Genomic DNA, 18,104 nt, shown 5'->3' with positions numbered 1-18,104 from the left:
AGCCCCTTCAAACAATCAGAAAAAGTGTATTTTAAGATAGTTGTAAAAGAATCATTGTGGTCAAATAACACACGATTATTTAGATGTTTATTAACTTGATTAAACACATAAATTCTTATAAATATAACATCTATACCACTATCACAACTCACTTAAAATAATTTTTTCATTAATAATAGAATGATGTTGATTTACAAGTGGATTAATATGCCTTGGTAGTAAATTGGCGTGGTACAATTTCTCAATAGTCACGACGCCTTTCCGATGAGTTTTGGATGTCATATACGATTGTTTTCGACGTGGTGGGGATTCTCAGAAGCGCCGTCAAATTCAAAAAATGTTGGCAGAGTTATTTTCAGTTTTTCTCTCCATTCACTTGGGATTTTCAGCAAGAACTTAGAAGCCGCCAACCGACATTCGCTCCGGTTGTATATTCATTCAAACTATTTCAGCGAAATTTTATTATGAAATATATGTCCATCTATACGTCCCATTATAATTACAACACAGCTGTAACAATAGGTAAACAACATTCTTGGAACAACAAAAAACTTAGCATCAAATTAATTAAACAAGGCCTTACGAAGCACAGCCTTGTTTCCACTACATCACACTCTGTCGAAAGGGATTAAAATGTTGGGATCCCATCTATATCTTACCAACTGTTGCCGTGTTTGCAGGAATAGTCCGGATCAAGATGATGCCGACTATGAATGTCTTTTCCAAATTATGGATGAGGAATTTATTATTGATGATGAAACACTCGTAGTAAATCCGCTAAGCGAAGCTGGTAGATTGTATGACTCTCTCATCAACAAGGTATTAAATCAAATTGGAAAACAATGTACCAAAATTACATTTAATTTGCTTGCTTTATTGTAGATTACTCCAGATTCCTTTGATTATTATCCACGTTATCTCTGTAATAGTTGCCTTGTGCAAATGAAGTTATTTAAGAAGTTAAAAGATAAGGCTCTTAATACCATCAAAGTTTTGAATAAAATTTATCAAAACGAATTATTGGCTCGAGAGCAAGAAAAACTTATTAGCGAAGATGAGGAGAATGTACAAATATCACAAATGGCATTAGACGATGGGCAAGATACAACTTGTTATCAAGTTATGAATGAGAAAGCATTTATAAATTCCAAAGCTGGAGGGAACACTTGTCCAGAAAGTGTACTTGCTTTTCCTGTTTCTATGCAGCAACCAATTACCATAGCCAATGAACAATTAGATACCAATGCAGATATGGGTGGTGTTCCAGATAGTCAACTAATATCAGAGATAAAAAATGAGAATGATTCCGCGTCGGAGGCAGCAGAATTGGCTCAATGTGTTGGACTTGATAAATCGGATTATGTACTAGAAATATACAAAGTTTTGGATGACGGAAGTCAATCAAATCAAATCACTGAATCTGATGGTGAAACAAATCAAGTCGATGTAGAAAGCTTAAAAATTGAAGAAGAACTCGATACTCAATACGAAGATATCGACAATAAAAAAACAAATGCTAATGATTATGAAGAGACCACGTTGAGTAAAATTGCAATACCCATAGATGAAAAGGTCAAATTGGGAACTTGCACTGATTGTAATGAGATATTTATGTGCCCAAAGGAATTCAAGCACCATAAAACATTTATTCACCCTCAGACTTATACTTGTAAAATGTGTGCCATTGTTCTAAAAACGTCTCGTAGTTTGGCTACACACATGAAAATCCATGACGATAATCCTGCATTTAGTTGTGAAATATGCCAGCGTTCATTCAAGCAGATAGTACATTATGAATATCATATGAATCGGCACAATAATATAAAACCATTCTCCTGTGACCAATGCGAGAAATCTTTCATTTCGAAATCAGAACTTAAAGTTCATCAGAGGCGTCATAATAAAGACTATAGACCACATGTGTGTGAAACATGCGGAAAATCGTATGTGACTGCAGAAAATTTGAGAACACATCGTCTCAAACATACAGACTTAGTTTTCAACTGTGATCAATGCTCACAACAATTTGCTAACCCAAAAACCCTGTGGCAACACGTAAATTCTATACATGTGTCAGAGCCAAGATTTAAATGTGAGATTTGTATGAAGCCATTCCGAAGAAAACATCATCTACAGGTAATGTCAATATTGGATTTTATAGCATTTCAAAATCATTCGATTACATTTTAATTTTTGTTTTGCTAAATTTTTCAGTACCATATGAAACTTCATCCAAATAATACAGCAGATATTTTTTTATTAAAACAGTAGATGAGATAGATGTTGATAATCCGGCTGAAATGATTATCGATATAGATGATCTAGATGATATTATTAAAGATTCTGGATTTGTGGTTTTAGAAGATTAAATTAGATGTACATAAGAAAAAATTAAATTGTATTATGATATACATAGCTGCCTTACAATCAACTTTTTTTATTTGTGGGAAATAATTTTTAAATTGCCCTTTAATTTTAATAATTATTGAAAAATAAATAACCTTACTTATATGCTGTATGGGCAAAAAATATATTTTTTACTATATAGTAACACTTTTTAATATATTCTTCGCAGTTTTTTTCATTAAGGAATACTATACTAAGCGGCATAAACACTAGCCCCGTCATGATGAAGGCGAGGTTGAAAAGGTACGCAACTCAGGCTGAAAAGATAATCAATTACTAATCACGAAAATGGCTGACGCAATGCAAGGGTAAGTAAATGTTTTTATTATTTACTTCAATTTTTCTTTATGTTATTTTTGTTTACTGATTTTTTTGGAGTCAAAGTTGACGCTAAATGTTTGAAATTATTAATAAGAATGCGGTTGGATATGGTAGACGATTTTGTGTCCGAAAGAAAATCGAAGTTGGTATTGTTGAGCAGTGATCAGCAAAAGATTAGGCAAAAATCTAAATTTTATTTCTATAGAAAATGTCAAAATTTTATTTCTATAGAAAATTTTTTCAAATTTTATTTCTATAGAAAATTTTGTCAAAATTTTATATCTATAGAAAATTTTGTCAAAATTTTGTATCTATCGAAAATTTTTTCAAAATTTTAAATCTATAGAAAATTTTTTCAAAATTTTATTTCTATAGAAAATTTTGTCAAAATTGTATGGCTTGCATTGAGTCCAAATCATTAAGTTTAAAATATGATATTAAATTAAGCATATCAACGCCTTGTAAATTTTGATCATCAATTGCAATAACTCCTCTTGTTAGCCAAAACAAAAGTAATACCTCCAGGTTAGAATAATCGTAGAAGCGTAAATTTTGTGACTCATGGCTTAAATGCATTTCGTTGATTTTTATAACCAATCTCCCGGCCTGAGAAGGTGTTAAACGTTCACATATTTTATATAGTGCTTTTAGCATAGGATGTATGTGGACACTCAACTCTGGTATATGAGGTAAATATATATCATGGAGTTCTGACCATTTAGGCCCAGCTTTCTCAAAACCTTTTTCGCTCAAATTATAGACAACGCCTCGACAATATTAACACGCCAAGTGTTTGTATTTATTGTTAGGTTAGGTTAGGTTATGTGGCAGCCCGATGTATCAGGCTCACTTAGACTATTCAGTCCATTGTGATACCACATTGGTGAACTTCTCTCTTATCACTGAGTGCTGCCCGATTACATGTTAAGCTCAATGATAAGGGACCTCCTTTTTATAGCCGAGTCCGAACGGCATTCCACATTGCAGTGAAACCACTTAGAGAAGCTTTGTAACCCTCAGAAATGTCACCAGCATTACTGAGGTGGGATAATCCACCGCTGAAAAACTTTTTGGTGTTCGGTCGTAGCAGGAATCGAACCCACGACCTTGTGTATGCAAGGCGGGCATGCTAACCATTGCACCACGGTGGCTGCATATTTGCGAAGTATATCGCTGCTAGCTGTTGCATCGCCCTTCCCTTCCGGAGGATTTTGCTGCAACACTATTAGCTTTTGCAATATATACTCAGACGTAGTTTTCTCGCGGCCATACAGCAAGAAACCCAAAGAGACCTGTAAATAAGTGCAAATTGTTGCAGAGGCACGTACTCACATAAAATATGTTTCGAAATTAGTCATAAAAGGATGGTACAAAATTACCAATTCATAGAAACACAGATCCCTTTCAGCATATTCCAAGTCATCAATGTCTATGTTATTTATGCGATCCATCAAGTTTTGTGGAAGCGATGCCATCATGAAATAACATCAAAACTTACAAGCTAGAATTTGCAACAAATTTTATGAATTCCTCGAAACAAACAAATGCAGTGAGATGTGTAGAATGATCAGTGCTGCCGCTACTACTTCAATCTCAACGTATTTTGCTTCATTTTCACAAAATTTACTTCGTCACCCTTTCTTTCAAAAATCAGCTTCACTTTTTGTTCTGTTTCCCATTTTTAAATTTTTCCCCATATTACCTAATTGTTTTTCCTATTCCTTTAATTGAACATAGCCCAATAAACACAAGCATTGGAGAAATGCTTAAATTCAATACGCTTTCAAACATTTTTTCAAATAATTACCTTAAAATTCAATTTGAGAAATTGTTGAGAAAATCGCGTTCTCAACAAAAAACAGACATTACCCTCAACAGTAGAATTCAACACGTTAGCAACAATTTCTCAACATATTAGCAACATCTTTCCAAACTAAATTTCATTTTAATGCTTCAAACCTATTGGAAAATTTATTGAAGGCAATCAATTTGCAAGGCCATTTGAATTAATGTTGAATATGGGATTCACTATCAAATTGATATGGTGTTACATGTGAAAAATACTCATCCTTGTGTTTGTTGGGAGTGGTTTTAATCACTGAACATATGCAAACCCTATTTTTCATCGCTGGAATGACCCTTTATTTTTGCTTTGTACGCGTGAACTGTCAAATTGTTGTGAGTATATATGTCAAAATATTGAAATCAGTTTCATAAAAAAAGAATAAACAAAGGCTTTTAAGAACATGGACATGTGAAAATAACATAAAATTTTTTTCTCTTTGCGCTCGCGGTAATTATTTGGACATAGGTAAAGTAAAACACGATTATTCAGATGTTTATTAATTTGATTAAACATTTATAAATTCTTATATATAACATCTATACCACTACACAACACATTTAACATAATTTTTTCATTAATAACAGAATGATGTTGATTTACAAGTGGCAAGTTACATGCTGCAGCATCTATCAGCCAGTGTTTTTATTCTCGACGAAGACAGCGTGTCTGGAAAAATATTTGAAAAACTATCACTTTATTCCATTTGGAAATTCAAAAATTGTTTACCTTTCACAATTTTAAGCGAAATAACTATGTTTTCAGCACTTCATTATCGTTTTTATTTAAATAAATTATAATAGGCTAGTTGCGCTTGGTGTTTCACAAAATATAAATGGCCCTTTTAACAATTGTGGCGGCAAAATACTTTCACGTACATTTCATACCTTTTTAAAAACAACAACAATCACCAACTGTAAGGGGGAAGCGTCCCTCGCAGTTGGCGATTAATGTAGTGTCACTTACGAGTCTGTGCTAGCGATGAGGATGAAATGGAACTTTGAAATGCTGGTAGGGAATACGTCCGTTGATTGAAGAGTTGAAATTTCTTTTTGAAAGCTGAAAAATATCAACACTTCCATCAACGCACGGATTAACGCATGCTATGTAACTCAACCTTTATGGTGTGGCCAATATCTGGGATATCGCAATAAACACAAGAATTGGAGAAATGCTTATATTCAATACTCTTTCAAACATTTTTTCAAAGAATTAGACTAGAATTCGATTTGAGAACAACAGGAATTACCCTCAACAGTAGAATTTGATACGTTAGCAACAATTTCTCAACATATTAGCAACAACTTTTTAAACTAAATGTCATTTTAATGCTTGAAGCCTATTGGAAAATTTGTTGAAAGCAAGCAATTTGCAAGGCCGATTGAATTAATGTTGAAGATGGGATTCACAACGGCGCGTAGAACACTATCAAAGCCCAATTCACATCTTCAGTTAATTTATGGTCTTTGCTTTAGTGTTGTAAATTTTGATTACTTTTGACTACTCGTTACTATTCGTTACTTTTCAATTGAGTACTCGTTACAACTCGTTACTTTAAAAAAAAAATTAAAAAAGACATTGTGGGCAATTTTTTTTCTTTTTAAAATTAAAAAACGGTATAGAAAAGCAGATTACAACTTCGTATTCAATATTCGGTATTTTTTCGTCAGGGTATATCTAGATGGCATTGTGTATTACTGATGCTTGCAATTTTCAAACTTTTTAAATCCACCATTGACAGTGGATACAAATATTTAGCGATCATTTTTATCGTGAGACCCAATGTTGAAATCTTCCATTGGATTTTGAATTAGCTTGGGCCCTTCTCTGAAAACAATTGGATTGAACCAGCTGAAATCAACGACATTATTATTCATACTATTTGCATGAGACGTGATCCATGTGATTCTTTAAATTAAAGCTCCCACCTACACCCAATGCAATTTTTTTTTCAAATGCAAACGTTTCTAAGAAATCAGATAAATTTTTCACTTTCTTCAAATATGAAGCCATATATCCTTTTCGTGTCATTTTAACTGATAAAACGATTTTCGAAAACTTCAATTAATACTTTCCAAGAAGTCAAGAATTTTACTTCCAAACCGCCAACTTACTTACCGTTAGAAAAAAAACTGGCATTGAAGATATTGAGTACTCATTTTCTCGTAACGAGTACTCAAAAAATTAGTCAGTAACGAGTACTTGTAATCAAATACTCGTTACTTTCCCAACATTACTTTGCTTACAACATCATACATCTGATCGCCCCATCATAGACCAATTAAAATAGAGACATACCTTGATAATTCACCATGGTGTTTATTTGCAGTGCGCAGTCATTCCACTCAATTGCGCAGTCAAGTGACTCAATTTCTTTTCGGAAAACGAGAATTACCGTACAAATCAGTCAATTTGCATTACAAAAAAGATGTGGATGTATAGAATTTTACATGTTTTTCCAATGTTTGGTGTTTCATCAAAAGAACAAACGAAAGAAACCAAATTAAAGCCAAATTTAAAAATCACTCAATTGCAGACGAAAAAGAGCCATCTACGGTGTGCAGACAAACTACAGCGCTGTGAATTCACTTTCGTTGTCTATACCTTCCTTGGTCTATGTCCATAGACCAAGAAAATATAGAGACATACCTTGATAATTCACCATGGTTTTGTTTATTTGCAGTGCGCAGTCATTCCACTCAATTGCGCAGTCAAGTGACTCAATTTATTTTTGGAAAACGAGAATAACGGTATAAATTGGTCAATTTGCATTACAAAAAAGGTGTGGATGAATAGTATTTTATAAACTTTCACAATATTTGGTGTTTCAACGAGAGAACAAAGGAAAGACAACAAATTAAAGCCAAATTAAAAAATCACTCAATTGCAGACGAAAAAGAGCCATCTACGGTGAGTAGACAAACTACAGCGCTGTGAATTCACTTGAGATGTCTATACCTTCCTTTGTCTATGATCAGCAGCTCTGATCATATGGTGTAGTGGTAAATATCATTCTACACATCTCACTGCATTTGTTTGTTTCGAGGAATTCATAAAATTTGTTGCAAATGCTAGCTTGTAAGTTTTGATGTTATTTCATGATGGCATCGCTTCGACAAAACTTGATGGATCGCATAAATAACATAGACATTGATGACTTGGAATATGCTGAAAGGGATCTGTGTTTCTATGAATTGGTAAATTTGTACCATCCTTTTATGACTAATTTCGATACATATTTTATGTGAGTACGTGCCTCTGCAACAATTTGCACTTATTTACAGGTCTCTTTGGGTTTCTTGCTGTATGGCCGCGAGAAAACTACGTCTGAGTATATATTGCAAAAGCTAATAGTGTTGCAGCAAAATCCTCCTGAAGGGAAGGGCGATGCAACAGCTAGCAGCGATATACTTCGCAAATATGCAACAATAAATACAAACACTTGGCGTGTTAATATTGTCGAGGCGTTGTCTATAATTCGAGCGAAAAAGGTTTTGAGAAAGCTGGGCCTAAAATGGTCAGAACTGCATGATATATACTTACCTCATATACCAGAGTTGAGTGTCCACATACATCCTATGTTAAAAGCACTATATAAAATATGTGAACGTTTAACACCTTCTCAGGCCGGGAGATTGGTTATAAAAATCAACGAAATGCATTTAAGCCATGAGTCACAAAATTTACGCTTCTACGATTATTCTAACCTGGAGGTATTTCTTTTGTTTTGGCTAACAAGAGGAGTTATTGCAATTGGTGATCAAAATTTACAAGGAGTTGATATGCTTAATTTAATATCATATTTTAAACTTAATGATTTGGACTCAATGAAAGCCATATTGGTTGATACAATTGACCACAATAAATGCCAAGTGAATTTGCCTAGAGCGGATGTGCCTGTATCTTCGAACAATAATCAACAACGGAATTCTGCAAGGCAGGAGTCCGATGCAAATAAAGATTCTGGTGCTGTTATGGAATCTTTGGACATGTTATTATCAGCAGAGCAAAGTCAGCCAAACGTCAATGGGGTATTCGCTCCAGATAATGAAGAATTTGATGGTAGTGAACGATACATTATACGAAATCAAAAGGCTGGTTATGTTTTGATAATTAATCAAAGTAGTTTTTATGCTGATTCTAATCCGGAGTGGAAGGTAAATAATGTGTATGGCATATGTATATTGAAATGCTGTAAAGGGTGGTTCGATAAGTACTTAGCCCGAATGCCTCATGTAAGGATGGTTTACTATAGTTTCGTATATAGTAAAACGCCCTTAACTATTATAAATGGCTAATGTCAAAATGTCACTCAATTGGAGGGGCTTTTGTTTTCAGCGTGTGTTGAAGCGGGAGTGTCCTCAAATCGTATTCTATTGGACCACCTACGTAAGTACAGACAACATTGTATATTCAAACGGAAAAGTTTGTGGTTTCAAATGTGGTTTTCTTTTTTAAAACAATTTTTTCCGGTTAGCAATGTTTCTATATAAGAGATTGTGCCAAAAATGTAATATTAAAGAACATTACCGACGAAAATTATTTTATGTAGTATTATATTCAAAAACAGTGAAACCTCTCAAACTTCAACACATCGAAAATCGGCCACGCCCCAAATAATTCACAATTGTCGCACAGTGGTTACAAATCGCTTTTTTTTTGGAAATAATTCTGCAACTTTTAAAGGGATAAAGATATCAACATATTTTTTTTCTTGGTGTGAAAGCTGGGTGGTTTTCCTCTAAGTTTGCAAACTTGTGGGTGCCTACGTAAGGTTAGGTGGCAGCCCGATGTATCACTATTCACTAAATTGTGCACAGTGGTGAACTTCTCTCTTATCACAGAGTGCTGCCCGATTTCTTTTTTATTTTCTATAGAAATAAAATTTTGTCAAAATTTTCTATAGAAATAAAATGTTCACAAAATTTTCTATAGAAATAAAATTTTCACAAAATTTTCTATTGAAATAAAATTTTCACAAAATTTTCTAGAGAAATAAAATTTGATAAAATTTTCGGCTAAACTGCAGTTTATGGGCCCCTCACCGATTTGCTTGAAATTAATATATGTTATGTAACTTAGTGTGCTGATTCTAACAAGGTACAATTTTTGTCCCGGAAATACCCGGGTCTTGAGATATTGCCCTCCAAAGGGTAAATAAAAACTGGATATATCTCCTTTTGGTCCAATCTAAACAAACTTGGTGTCATATGAAAGCTTATTTTACGCACTTTTATACGAAAAATATATTTTTTAAATATTTAATTTAGTTTGGGAGATATAAATAAAAATAAGAAATTTTTACCCTAATTTTTTGTTATTTTCGTTATATCTCAAAAAGTCTTCGATTACACCTAGGTTTTTATACGCAGTTTGAAAGCCTAAACTCTGGCCTTTTGTTTGATGTATAACATATCTTTATAGGTCCACTCTTAACAAAGTTATTGAGCTTTTATTCTGAGTAGGAACAAAAAAAAAAGATTATTACTGAAATATTTACCCTTTGGACTCTGTCCATAGGAGAAAGTCATAAACCCCGGCCGAAGGCCGGCTACTTTTCCTCCTATGGATAGAGTCCACTTTGGACTCTATCCATAGGAGAAAGTCTTAAACTCCGGCCGAGTCCAAAGTTGGCTAACGCAATAGGTCCATCAATTTTTTGCTGACCCTTTGGAAGGCTATATCTCAAGACCCGGGTATTTCCGGGACAAAAATTTTACCTTGTTAGAATCAGCATACTAAGTTACATAACATATATTAATTTCAAGCAAATCGGTGAGGGGCCCATAAACTGCAGTTGCTCCAAATTTTCTATAGAAATAAAATGTTGTCAAAATTTTCTATAAAAATAAAATTTTGAAAAAAATTTCTATAGACCACTGCTTAAGGTTAGATTAGGTTGGTGGCAGTCCGATGTATCAGGCTCACTTAGACTATTCAGTCCATTTTGATACCACACTGGTGAACTTCTCTATTATCACAGAGTGCTGCCCGATTCCATGCTAAGCTCAATGAGAAGGGATCTCTTTTTTATGGCTGAGTCCGAACGGCATTCCACATTGCAGTGAAACCACTTAGAGGAGCTTTGAAACACTCAGAAATGTCACCAGCATTACTGAGCTGGGATAATTCACCGCTGAAAAACTTTTTGGTGTTCGGTCGAAGCACGACCTTGTGTATGCAAAGCGGGCATGCTAACCATTGCACCACGGTGGCTCCCTAGCGGGTCCACGTTTTTGAGTGGATCCGTAATTTAAATACATTCCCTACAAAATTCTAAAAATTTAAGAAGAAAAAAATGTATACCTATAAGCTTTAGATTAAAAATTGTAAAGTGCAAGAAAATACCGAATTTTTACCTTTTTTTAAATAAAGGCTCATACATCCTTTCTGTCGTATCATTTTTTTTAATAGATTTCTCCCAATCTCTTTTTACTTGTTTCTTATATACCAAATAAGGATACGTTTTAAGCTTTTATCGGTCATTTTGGTCCAGTATTATATGAGTTCTTCTCCTCCCAAAATCGGACATTTTTCAAAAAGAAACAATTTTGTTTTCAAAAATTAAAAATTTAAATATGTCCACACTGGGGATTTTCGATACCGATTTTGGGAATGGGGTATTTACCAATATTTCTTAAAACAATTTTCCCTGCAAAGATCAATAAAAATCAAGTTATAAAGATTTCAATTCATATTTTTAATTCCCAAAAAATCGGAATTTTTGAAAAAATTGTTCCTTGTACCAAAAATTTCAAATTTTCGTAACTAGGTGTAAAAGGTTTCAACAACCTACCAGTAAACAGCTGAGAAATATGCAAATTACAAAAAATTTCCAATATTTCTTAAAACAATTTTCCCTGCAAAAATCAATAAAAATCAAGTTATAAAGATTTCAATTCATATTTTTAATTCCCAAAAAATCGGAATTTTTGAAAAAAATTTTTCCTTGCACCAAAACTTTCAAATTTTCGTAATTTTTTTTTTCAATTACATAAGAATAAAGTTTTCTCAAAAACCTTTCCAACGATAAATTATATTTAGACCTATGCAAATACGCCAAAAACTTGCACTAAACTTTACTTACTCCGGCAAAATAATGCATTTCAGCAAATTGTCGTTTATATGGGGGCTATACCTAAATCTGAACCGATTTAAATTAAATTTGGCACACTTGACGATACTATCAAATATACTTCTTGTGCAAAATTTGAAGAAAATCAGAGAAAAAATCTGGCTTCTGGAGCCATATAAGGCGTAGGATATATATATGGGGGCTATACCTAAATCTAAACCGATTTCAATCATGCTACGGCATGCGTAGCTAGAATGTTAATTCTGCTATCTGTGCAAAATTCCAAGTAAATTGGAGGGAAACTGTGGTCTCGGAGTGAAAATTTAATTTCCGGTGATCATGTGAGTGTGAATCGGACCATAGATATTTATGGTAGCTATCTAAATCCGAACCGATTTCCACCAAATTTTGCACACTTGACTTCTAAGTAGTAACACCGGATTTTGTCAGTATTTAATATGGACCCAGAAGCAAAACAACTCGGCTTTCTCAAAAAAAAAAAAAAAAAAATATGTTGATATCTTTATCCGTTCAAAAGTTTGCAGAATTATTTCCAAAAAAGCGATTTGAATCACTGTTTGCGGTGAGACGTTTGCTATATTAAAACATAAAATAAACTTCTCATAACTGGACACCTCCCAAATGTGGACACTTCTGAGAGGTTACACTGTAAATATAATCTAGCAAATTGTCTGCTATCTTTAATTTTTTTCATTCATTCATTCATACTTTCATTTTTTTCTTGCATTCCAGCATCTTTTACCTAAAATTCCTTTTAAGAAACATCGAGCTGGTACTGATGCCGATAGAGATAATCTAAAAAAACTATTTTCATCCTTTGGTTATACGCCACTGGTTTATGACAATGTAACACATGTAGAAATGTTGAACATTATCAATCAAACAGTGCAAAAATCTCTAATTAGAGATTCTTTAATAGTTTGCATACTAACGCATGGCATGGAGGGAGTAGTATATGGCTGTAATAGTATACCCGTTAGTATAAATAGCATAAAAGATATTATGGCAGATGATAGCTTGAAAGGAAAACCCAAATTATTGATAGTACAAGCTTGTCAAAAGGATACTGCACCATTGAATACGGTACATTGCTTAAATGAAAGTGAAATACAATTATTAGTTTTCCAATTATATTTTCCGCAGAGTGTTTCCAATGGTTATAAAAGTTTTGAACCAGATGTCTATGCTGATATGCTTACGGCAATGTCATCAATTGCTGGTACAGAAGCATTGCGACATACCATAACAGGTAGCTGGTTCATTGAATCTCTGTGTAAATTTATCGAAAAATGGAGTGATCGGTTAGTAAAAAAATTGATTTAAATTTTGATGATATGATTTAAATTGCGTTATGTTTTTTTTGTAGCAAACATATGGTCGACATTTTAACAATTGTTACTGCAGATGTTGCCAAGAGACGTGACAAAAATGACTACATGCTACCAATAATGACTTCAACTTTAAGGAAAGATTTCTTTTTACCGCCCCGCATTCAGTGATTAAGCTTCCAAAGTTTTGTAAATTAGAATATATATGTATGTTTAAGATTTCCCAACAAAACTTTTGACAATAACTTGAAGGTCTTTATATTGTCCACATAATATATTTTTATTACATATATGAAAAACCTTTATATTGGAAATAAAATTTTAAAATAAAAAAGTAAAAACGACATGCGACTACGACGAGAGGACTTCCTCAGGAAGGGGTAATATCACCTGTGCTCTGGCTAATGATAGTGGATGAGATTCATAGCGTCCTGAGCAATAGGGGTATAAAAGTTGTGGCGTATGTGGGTGATATTGTCATAAAGGTTTCAGGCAAGTTCGAGGACGCGATATCGGACGTGATGAGTGAGTCACTGAAATCTCTTATCAGAATGGGCCAGTAGTGGTGGATTTGGAGTAAATCCTAGGAAAACGGGTTTGGTGCTTTTTACCAGGAAAAGGAGACTAGATGGATACAAATATCCGGAAATTCAGGGGACAAAAATGGGCCGTTACCTGAGGATTATCCTAGACTCTAAATTGAATTGGCTCGATAATATAGCGGATCGTATGAAGAAGACCTATGCGGCATTATACGCGTGTCAGAAGCTGGTTGGAGAACGTTGGGGGAATGAAACCATCCCTTTTTAACTGGCTTTATACAGCTGTGATAAGACCAATAGCTGTGTATGGATGTCACGTCTGGTGGCCCATCACAAACCACCACAATCATATACTGAGATCGGGCAGAATAAATAGAACGGCCCTTATCTACATGATCGGGGCGATGAGGACAACGGCCACCGCCGCACTGGAGGTTTTGATTGGGATATGTCCCCTCGACCTGCATATTAGGAGGACCGCGGAGGTCATACTGATCAGACTGGGGGGCCTGGACTCATTAGAGAACACGAGCTGCAGACACACTGAACTGATAGAACTGACTATATGGCGAAGCGGCATATGTATGAGAGTAACCTTGACTCAATTATCCCGAGCATAAAGGGCTGGGACGATCTCAACATTTATACTGACGGATCGAAAATGACCGAGGGTACAGGCAGCGGAATATACTGCAAGGAGTTGGAGCTTAAGGAATCCTTTAAGTTGGACGATAAATGCATTTTCAGGCGGAGATATTTGCTATTGCAAAAGTTGCAGAACTTCTATTGATGAGGCCGTTATTTAGATGCGATATCGGCATTTTCATCGATAGTCAGGCAGTTTTAAAGGCCCTGGGCAATGCGAACGTAAGGTCCAAAGTAGTAAGCCGTTGTCGTAGAGTGCTTACGGTTCTCACTGAAAAGCATATTGTAACTCTGTGCTGGGTATCAGGACATTATGGCATATCTGGGAATGAAGAGGCAGATGTACTGGCTAAGGAAGACGCAGGTGGCGTCATCTCGGACGTTTTTCCTCCGCTTTCTTTATTTGTTTACAGGATCAATAGCAAATATGAAGATTTATGGAAGGAGACGATGGGCATATTCTGTGGGCTGTGAACAAACGAAACTAATATGGGACGAAAATAATATTAGGAACTTTGAAATCCTGATGTCATTGCAAAGAGAGGTGAGGCCGATAATAGGTGTCATAACAGGATACAACACTCTAGGAAAACATATGATAAGGATCGGTCTAGCGGTGTAGTAGTAGTTGGTGTCTGGACCCCGAGGCTACGGAAGATTCATTTCACTTCCTGTGCCAGTGTCCAGCACTATCTTTCAGGAGAGATACTGGGCTCTTATTTCTTTCAGACTATGACCGACTTGTGAGAATGCAGCCTGAGGAGTATTCTCGCTTTTAACAAGGCATCGGGGTGGAGAACCTAGGCGCATCCGAAGTACGCACTATCATAGGATGGACTCATTCCGGCCGGAGTGAGACTGACTCGAAGAGGAAGATGAAAAGAAGTTTGATGAACCGCAATGGACCAACTATGATCTAAGTGGACACAAATCCGCTAGCTCGGATTCGTGCCATCCTCCATAACCTAACCTAACCTGTAAAAAGTAAAAAAACAAAGTAAACAAAAAGTTTAAAATGTATTTTTGGTTTCGAAAGATAAGGTACAATGGGATCAGAAGCTTTCAAGACTTTCTTAATACCGCCCTTCACTGAAAACGTTTTTATATAAATGAAAGACTTTTACAAAATTTTCGTTTAACTTTTATTTATATATAATTTGTTTTTGGCATTATAAGTTTATTACTTGGAATGTACAATACAATGGTTTGTTTTAAATTGGGTTTTTTGTTTTGTTTTTCAATTCGACCATCTAGAAGATACATACATATATAATGGCCAACATTGTAATCAGCTGTTTTAAATTCTTAAGTAAAAATCGGTTTGATACAAATATTTATTTATATGAAATTATAAAATCAACTAAAGGAAAAAAATGATTTTACTTCAAAAAATGTAATTTCATCAAGTCTATATAATACGTATATATCGAATATCTAAGTAAAAAGTTTAAAAACACATGGAAAAAAATAATAGGCAGTGTTTTTATATTTTTAGTCATCTGCTAATTTTTAAGTTATCAGCTGATTTTGATATACCATATGTAATGGTCTTATTATGGCCCATAAAACAAAAATAACAACGTACACTTAGACTATATATACTATAGTAGCTGTACCTTTCCGCAAAACCATTAGATGAGTTACAGGACCTTATTATATTTTCCCAATTATGGTATATCAAAGCCGTATAACACTTTTCTTATTTTTTTATTTAATATACTAAAATAGTTTTTTTTTGACAATTAATTTATTTTATATTCGTATATTTTATTCTTTTTTATTTTATTTAAAAAAATATGACTTTTTCTTTTCATTCACTTCTGTTTAAAATATTTCCTTATTTCTAGGTCCTATTTGGTTTAATATATTTTTTACATATTTTTTTTTATTTTTATTGTATTTGTGAACCTAAAAAATTTTGTTTTTTGTTTTGTACTGATGATCTCACGCATAAATTATAGAAGTTAATATGATGGATTTTATGGACCATTAAAATGCGAAGATTGTTCGAGCAAATTTCATAACTTTGTCAAGATATTTGGCGTCGACGAATACTAAGAAAATCGTTCGAATCGAATAAAATTTGTTTACGACTCATATAGACAATGTTTTGTTTTGACAAATATGCTCTCGTAATGAATTTAAACAGACACAGCAAGAAATCTGCTAAAACGGCAAAAAGTCTTCTGAAAAGGGGAATGCAAATGGGCCATATGGGACCACTTTTACGTATAGTCCCCTTATAAACCGACCCCCAGATTTGGCTTGTGGAGCCTCTTGGAGGATCAAAATTCATCCGATCCGGTTGAAATTTGGTACGTGGTGTAAGTAAATGATATCTAACAACCATGCAAAAATTGGTCCATAATTATATATAGCCCCCATATAAACCGATCCCCAGATTTGACTTCAGGAACCTCTTCAAGGAGTAAATTTCATCCGATCCGGTTGAAATTTGTTACGTTGTGTTAGTATACGGTCTCCAACAACCATGCCAAAATTGGTCCATATCCGTCCACAATTATATATAGCCCCCATATGACCCGATCCCCCGATTTGACCTCCCGAGACTCTTGGAGGAGCAAACTTCATTCGATCCGGTTGAAATTTGGTACGTGGTGTAAGTAAATGGTCTCTAACAACCATGCAAAAATTGGTACATATCGGTCTATAATTATATATAGCCCCATATAAAACGGTTGCCAGATGTTACCTCAAGAGTCTCTTGGAGGAGCAAATTCCATCCGATTCGTTACGGATGTTCGTTGAGTTTGTATAATGCCTCTAAAACCATGCATAAATTGATTAATATCGGTCCACCGCACATATCGGTTCGTAATTATTTATAGACTCTCCTATGTATACTGGTCAAGAACTGAATGAAGATATGTAATCTGCCTAGTTTGTTAGACTTATACCCCATATGAACTAACTTACAATTTAGAAGACAATGTTAGGAGTCTTAAAGACACTTGGCATCGGCCATGGATTGTGGATTACAGCCTTTAGTAGAAGTTTCTACGCAATCCTTTTAAAGAAAATAAACTTTTTCAGTTGTAGCTTTGGATCATAACCCATCAAGTTTAATAAAATTGGCCAAAAAAAGTTAAGATTTTATTCCGATTTTACAGATTTTAAACTCGAACTTAATAACTTAAAGAACATTTCTGTTCTCACAATTTTCTTTGGGTGTAGATCTGGCAAACATTTAGTTTATATGTTGCGAAAATTCAAAAATAAATAAATATATAGCATTGGTTTTTCAGATGCGTGCATAATAAAAACAACTGATAATGATAAAATGTATGTGTGATTTTTTATAATTATTTTTTTTTTGTAATAATTATTATAAAAACTATGGTACGGTATACATTTCATAGAGGGAATTTTAAATAAATATTGATTTCATATATGTCATTATTAAATGTATAAAATGGAATGTGAATATTTATTTTATTTTTTTTAAGAAATATAACATAGGATTTTACTAAAACTACTTTTTTAATTTTTTTTAATTTTGTGTTATTATCGAAATTCTTTAGAACTGATGTAATCGAACTCCAAGAGTAGAATCACAAAATGTGTTCCATTTTTGTTTGTTTGTTTTCAAATTACACAAGTTTAATTTTATCAATAATAACTGCATAACATTATTATTTTGTTTTGTTTAAAATTATCATTATTATTACATTATACATTTGGCTTGCATTAGTTATGCTTAGCTTTTACATGGTAATATTATCTATAAACATTTTAACATTTCTTTGCATTTTTCTTTAGTTTCAATGAGCAAATATTTTTTATTTCTTAAATGTATTTATTTCTATTTACATATATTCGTTTTTATTTTTAATTTTGGTTTTGTTTTTTTTTATTGGAAGATTTTCGCATTTTTCCAATTTTGGTTTTTCTTGAATTCATCA

General features: G+C 33.7%; 3 protein-coding genes and 1 long non-coding RNA gene across 5 annotated transcripts; 2 read left to right on the top strand and 2 right to left on the bottom strand.

The window, feature by feature from the left end:
• The first annotated feature begins 517 nt into the window (after positions 1-517).
• LOC142229282 (uncharacterized) lies at positions 518-2,427 on the top strand. 2 transcript variants are annotated; one of them, XM_075299827.1, is made up of 4 exons: positions 518-819; positions 883-2,136; positions 2,215-2,304; positions 2,395-2,427. In XM_075299827.1, exons 1-3 carry the CDS (start codon positions 634-636, stop codon positions 2,269-2,271), a joined length of 1,497 nt encoding a protein of 498 aa, XP_075155942.1. In that variant the 5' UTR covers positions 518-633; the 3' UTR covers positions 2,272-2,304; positions 2,395-2,427. The 2 variants fall into 2 exon arrangements, with proteins under 2 accessions (XP_075155942.1, XP_075155941.1); XM_075299826.1 differs by having other exon boundaries at positions 2,215-2,427.
• Positions 2,428-3,495: 1,068 nt separating this feature from the next.
• Positions 3,496-4,436, bottom strand: LOC142229292 (caspase-8-like). Its single transcript, XM_075299843.1, has 2 exons — positions 4,107-4,436; positions 3,496-4,019 (listed from the first exon to the last, which is right to left on the bottom strand). The coding sequence occupies exons 1-2, from the start codon at positions 4,203-4,205 to the stop codon at positions 3,762-3,764; spliced, it is 357 nt and encodes a 118-aa protein (XP_075155958.1). The 5' UTR covers positions 4,206-4,436; the 3' UTR covers positions 3,496-3,761.
• Positions 4,437-5,054: 618 nt separating this feature from the next.
• On the bottom strand, positions 5,055-5,571 carry LOC142229302 (uncharacterized). The gene is made up of 2 exons (XR_012720375.1): positions 5,300-5,571; positions 5,055-5,239 (listed from the first exon to the last, which is right to left on the bottom strand). It is a non-coding gene; the product is annotated as an uncharacterized LOC142229302 (long non-coding RNA).
• A 1,996-nt stretch (positions 5,572-7,567) lies between these two features.
• On the top strand, positions 7,568-13,338 carry LOC142229280 (caspase-8-like). Its single transcript, XM_075299824.1, has 5 exons — positions 7,568-7,767; positions 7,855-8,727; positions 12,399-12,749; positions 12,810-12,967; positions 13,033-13,338. Exons 1-5 carry the CDS (start codon positions 7,669-7,671, stop codon positions 13,163-13,165), a joined length of 1,614 nt encoding a protein of 537 aa, XP_075155939.1. The 5' UTR covers positions 7,568-7,668; the 3' UTR covers positions 13,166-13,338.
• Positions 13,339-18,104: the final 4,766 nt, after the last annotated feature.

The sequence above is a fragment of the Haematobia irritans genome, chromosome 3 (assembly GCF_050003625.1).
Source record: "Haematobia irritans isolate KBUSLIRL chromosome 3, ASM5000362v1, whole genome shotgun sequence".
NCBI lineage: Eukaryota > Metazoa > Arthropoda > Insecta > Diptera > Muscidae > Haematobia > Haematobia irritans.
This window is presented reverse-complemented; position numbering and strand designations above follow the sequence as displayed.

What these genes read in the sequence shown, in the direction of transcription:
- LOC142229282 (XM_075299827.1), top strand. Translation starts at nt 634, where the DNA reads ATGTTGGGATCCCATCTATATCTTACCAACTGTTGCCGTGTTTGCAGG. An exon ending in ATGACTCTCTCATCAACAAG is followed by an intron (nt 820 to 882) that starts GTATTAAATCAA and finishes GCTTTATTGTAG; the next exon opens with ATTACTCCAGATTCCTTTGA. An exon ending in GAAGAAAACATCATCTACAG is followed by an intron (nt 2,137 to 2,214) that starts GTAATGTCAATA and finishes TAAATTTTTCAG; the next exon opens with TACCATATGAAACTTCATCC.
- LOC142229292 (XM_075299843.1), bottom strand. Translation starts at nt 4,205, where the DNA reads ATGATGGCATCGCTTCCACAAAACTTGATGGATCGCATAAATAACATA. An exon ending in ATCTGTGTTTCTATGAATTG is followed by an intron (nt 4,020 to 4,106) that starts GTAATTTTGTAC and finishes ACTTATTTACAG; the next exon opens with GTCTCTTTGGGTTTCTTGCT.
- LOC142229280 (XM_075299824.1), top strand. Translation starts at nt 7,669, where the DNA reads ATGATGGCATCGCTTCGACAAAACTTGATGGATCGCATAAATAACATA. An exon ending in ATTCTAATCCGGAGTGGAAG is followed by an intron (nt 8,728 to 12,398) that starts GTAAATAATGTG and finishes CTTGCATTCCAG; the next exon opens with CATCTTTTACCTAAAATTCC. An exon ending in ATACTGCACCATTGAATACG is followed by an intron (nt 12,750 to 12,809) that starts GTACATTGCTTA and finishes TATTTTCCGCAG; the next exon opens with AGTGTTTCCAATGGTTATAA.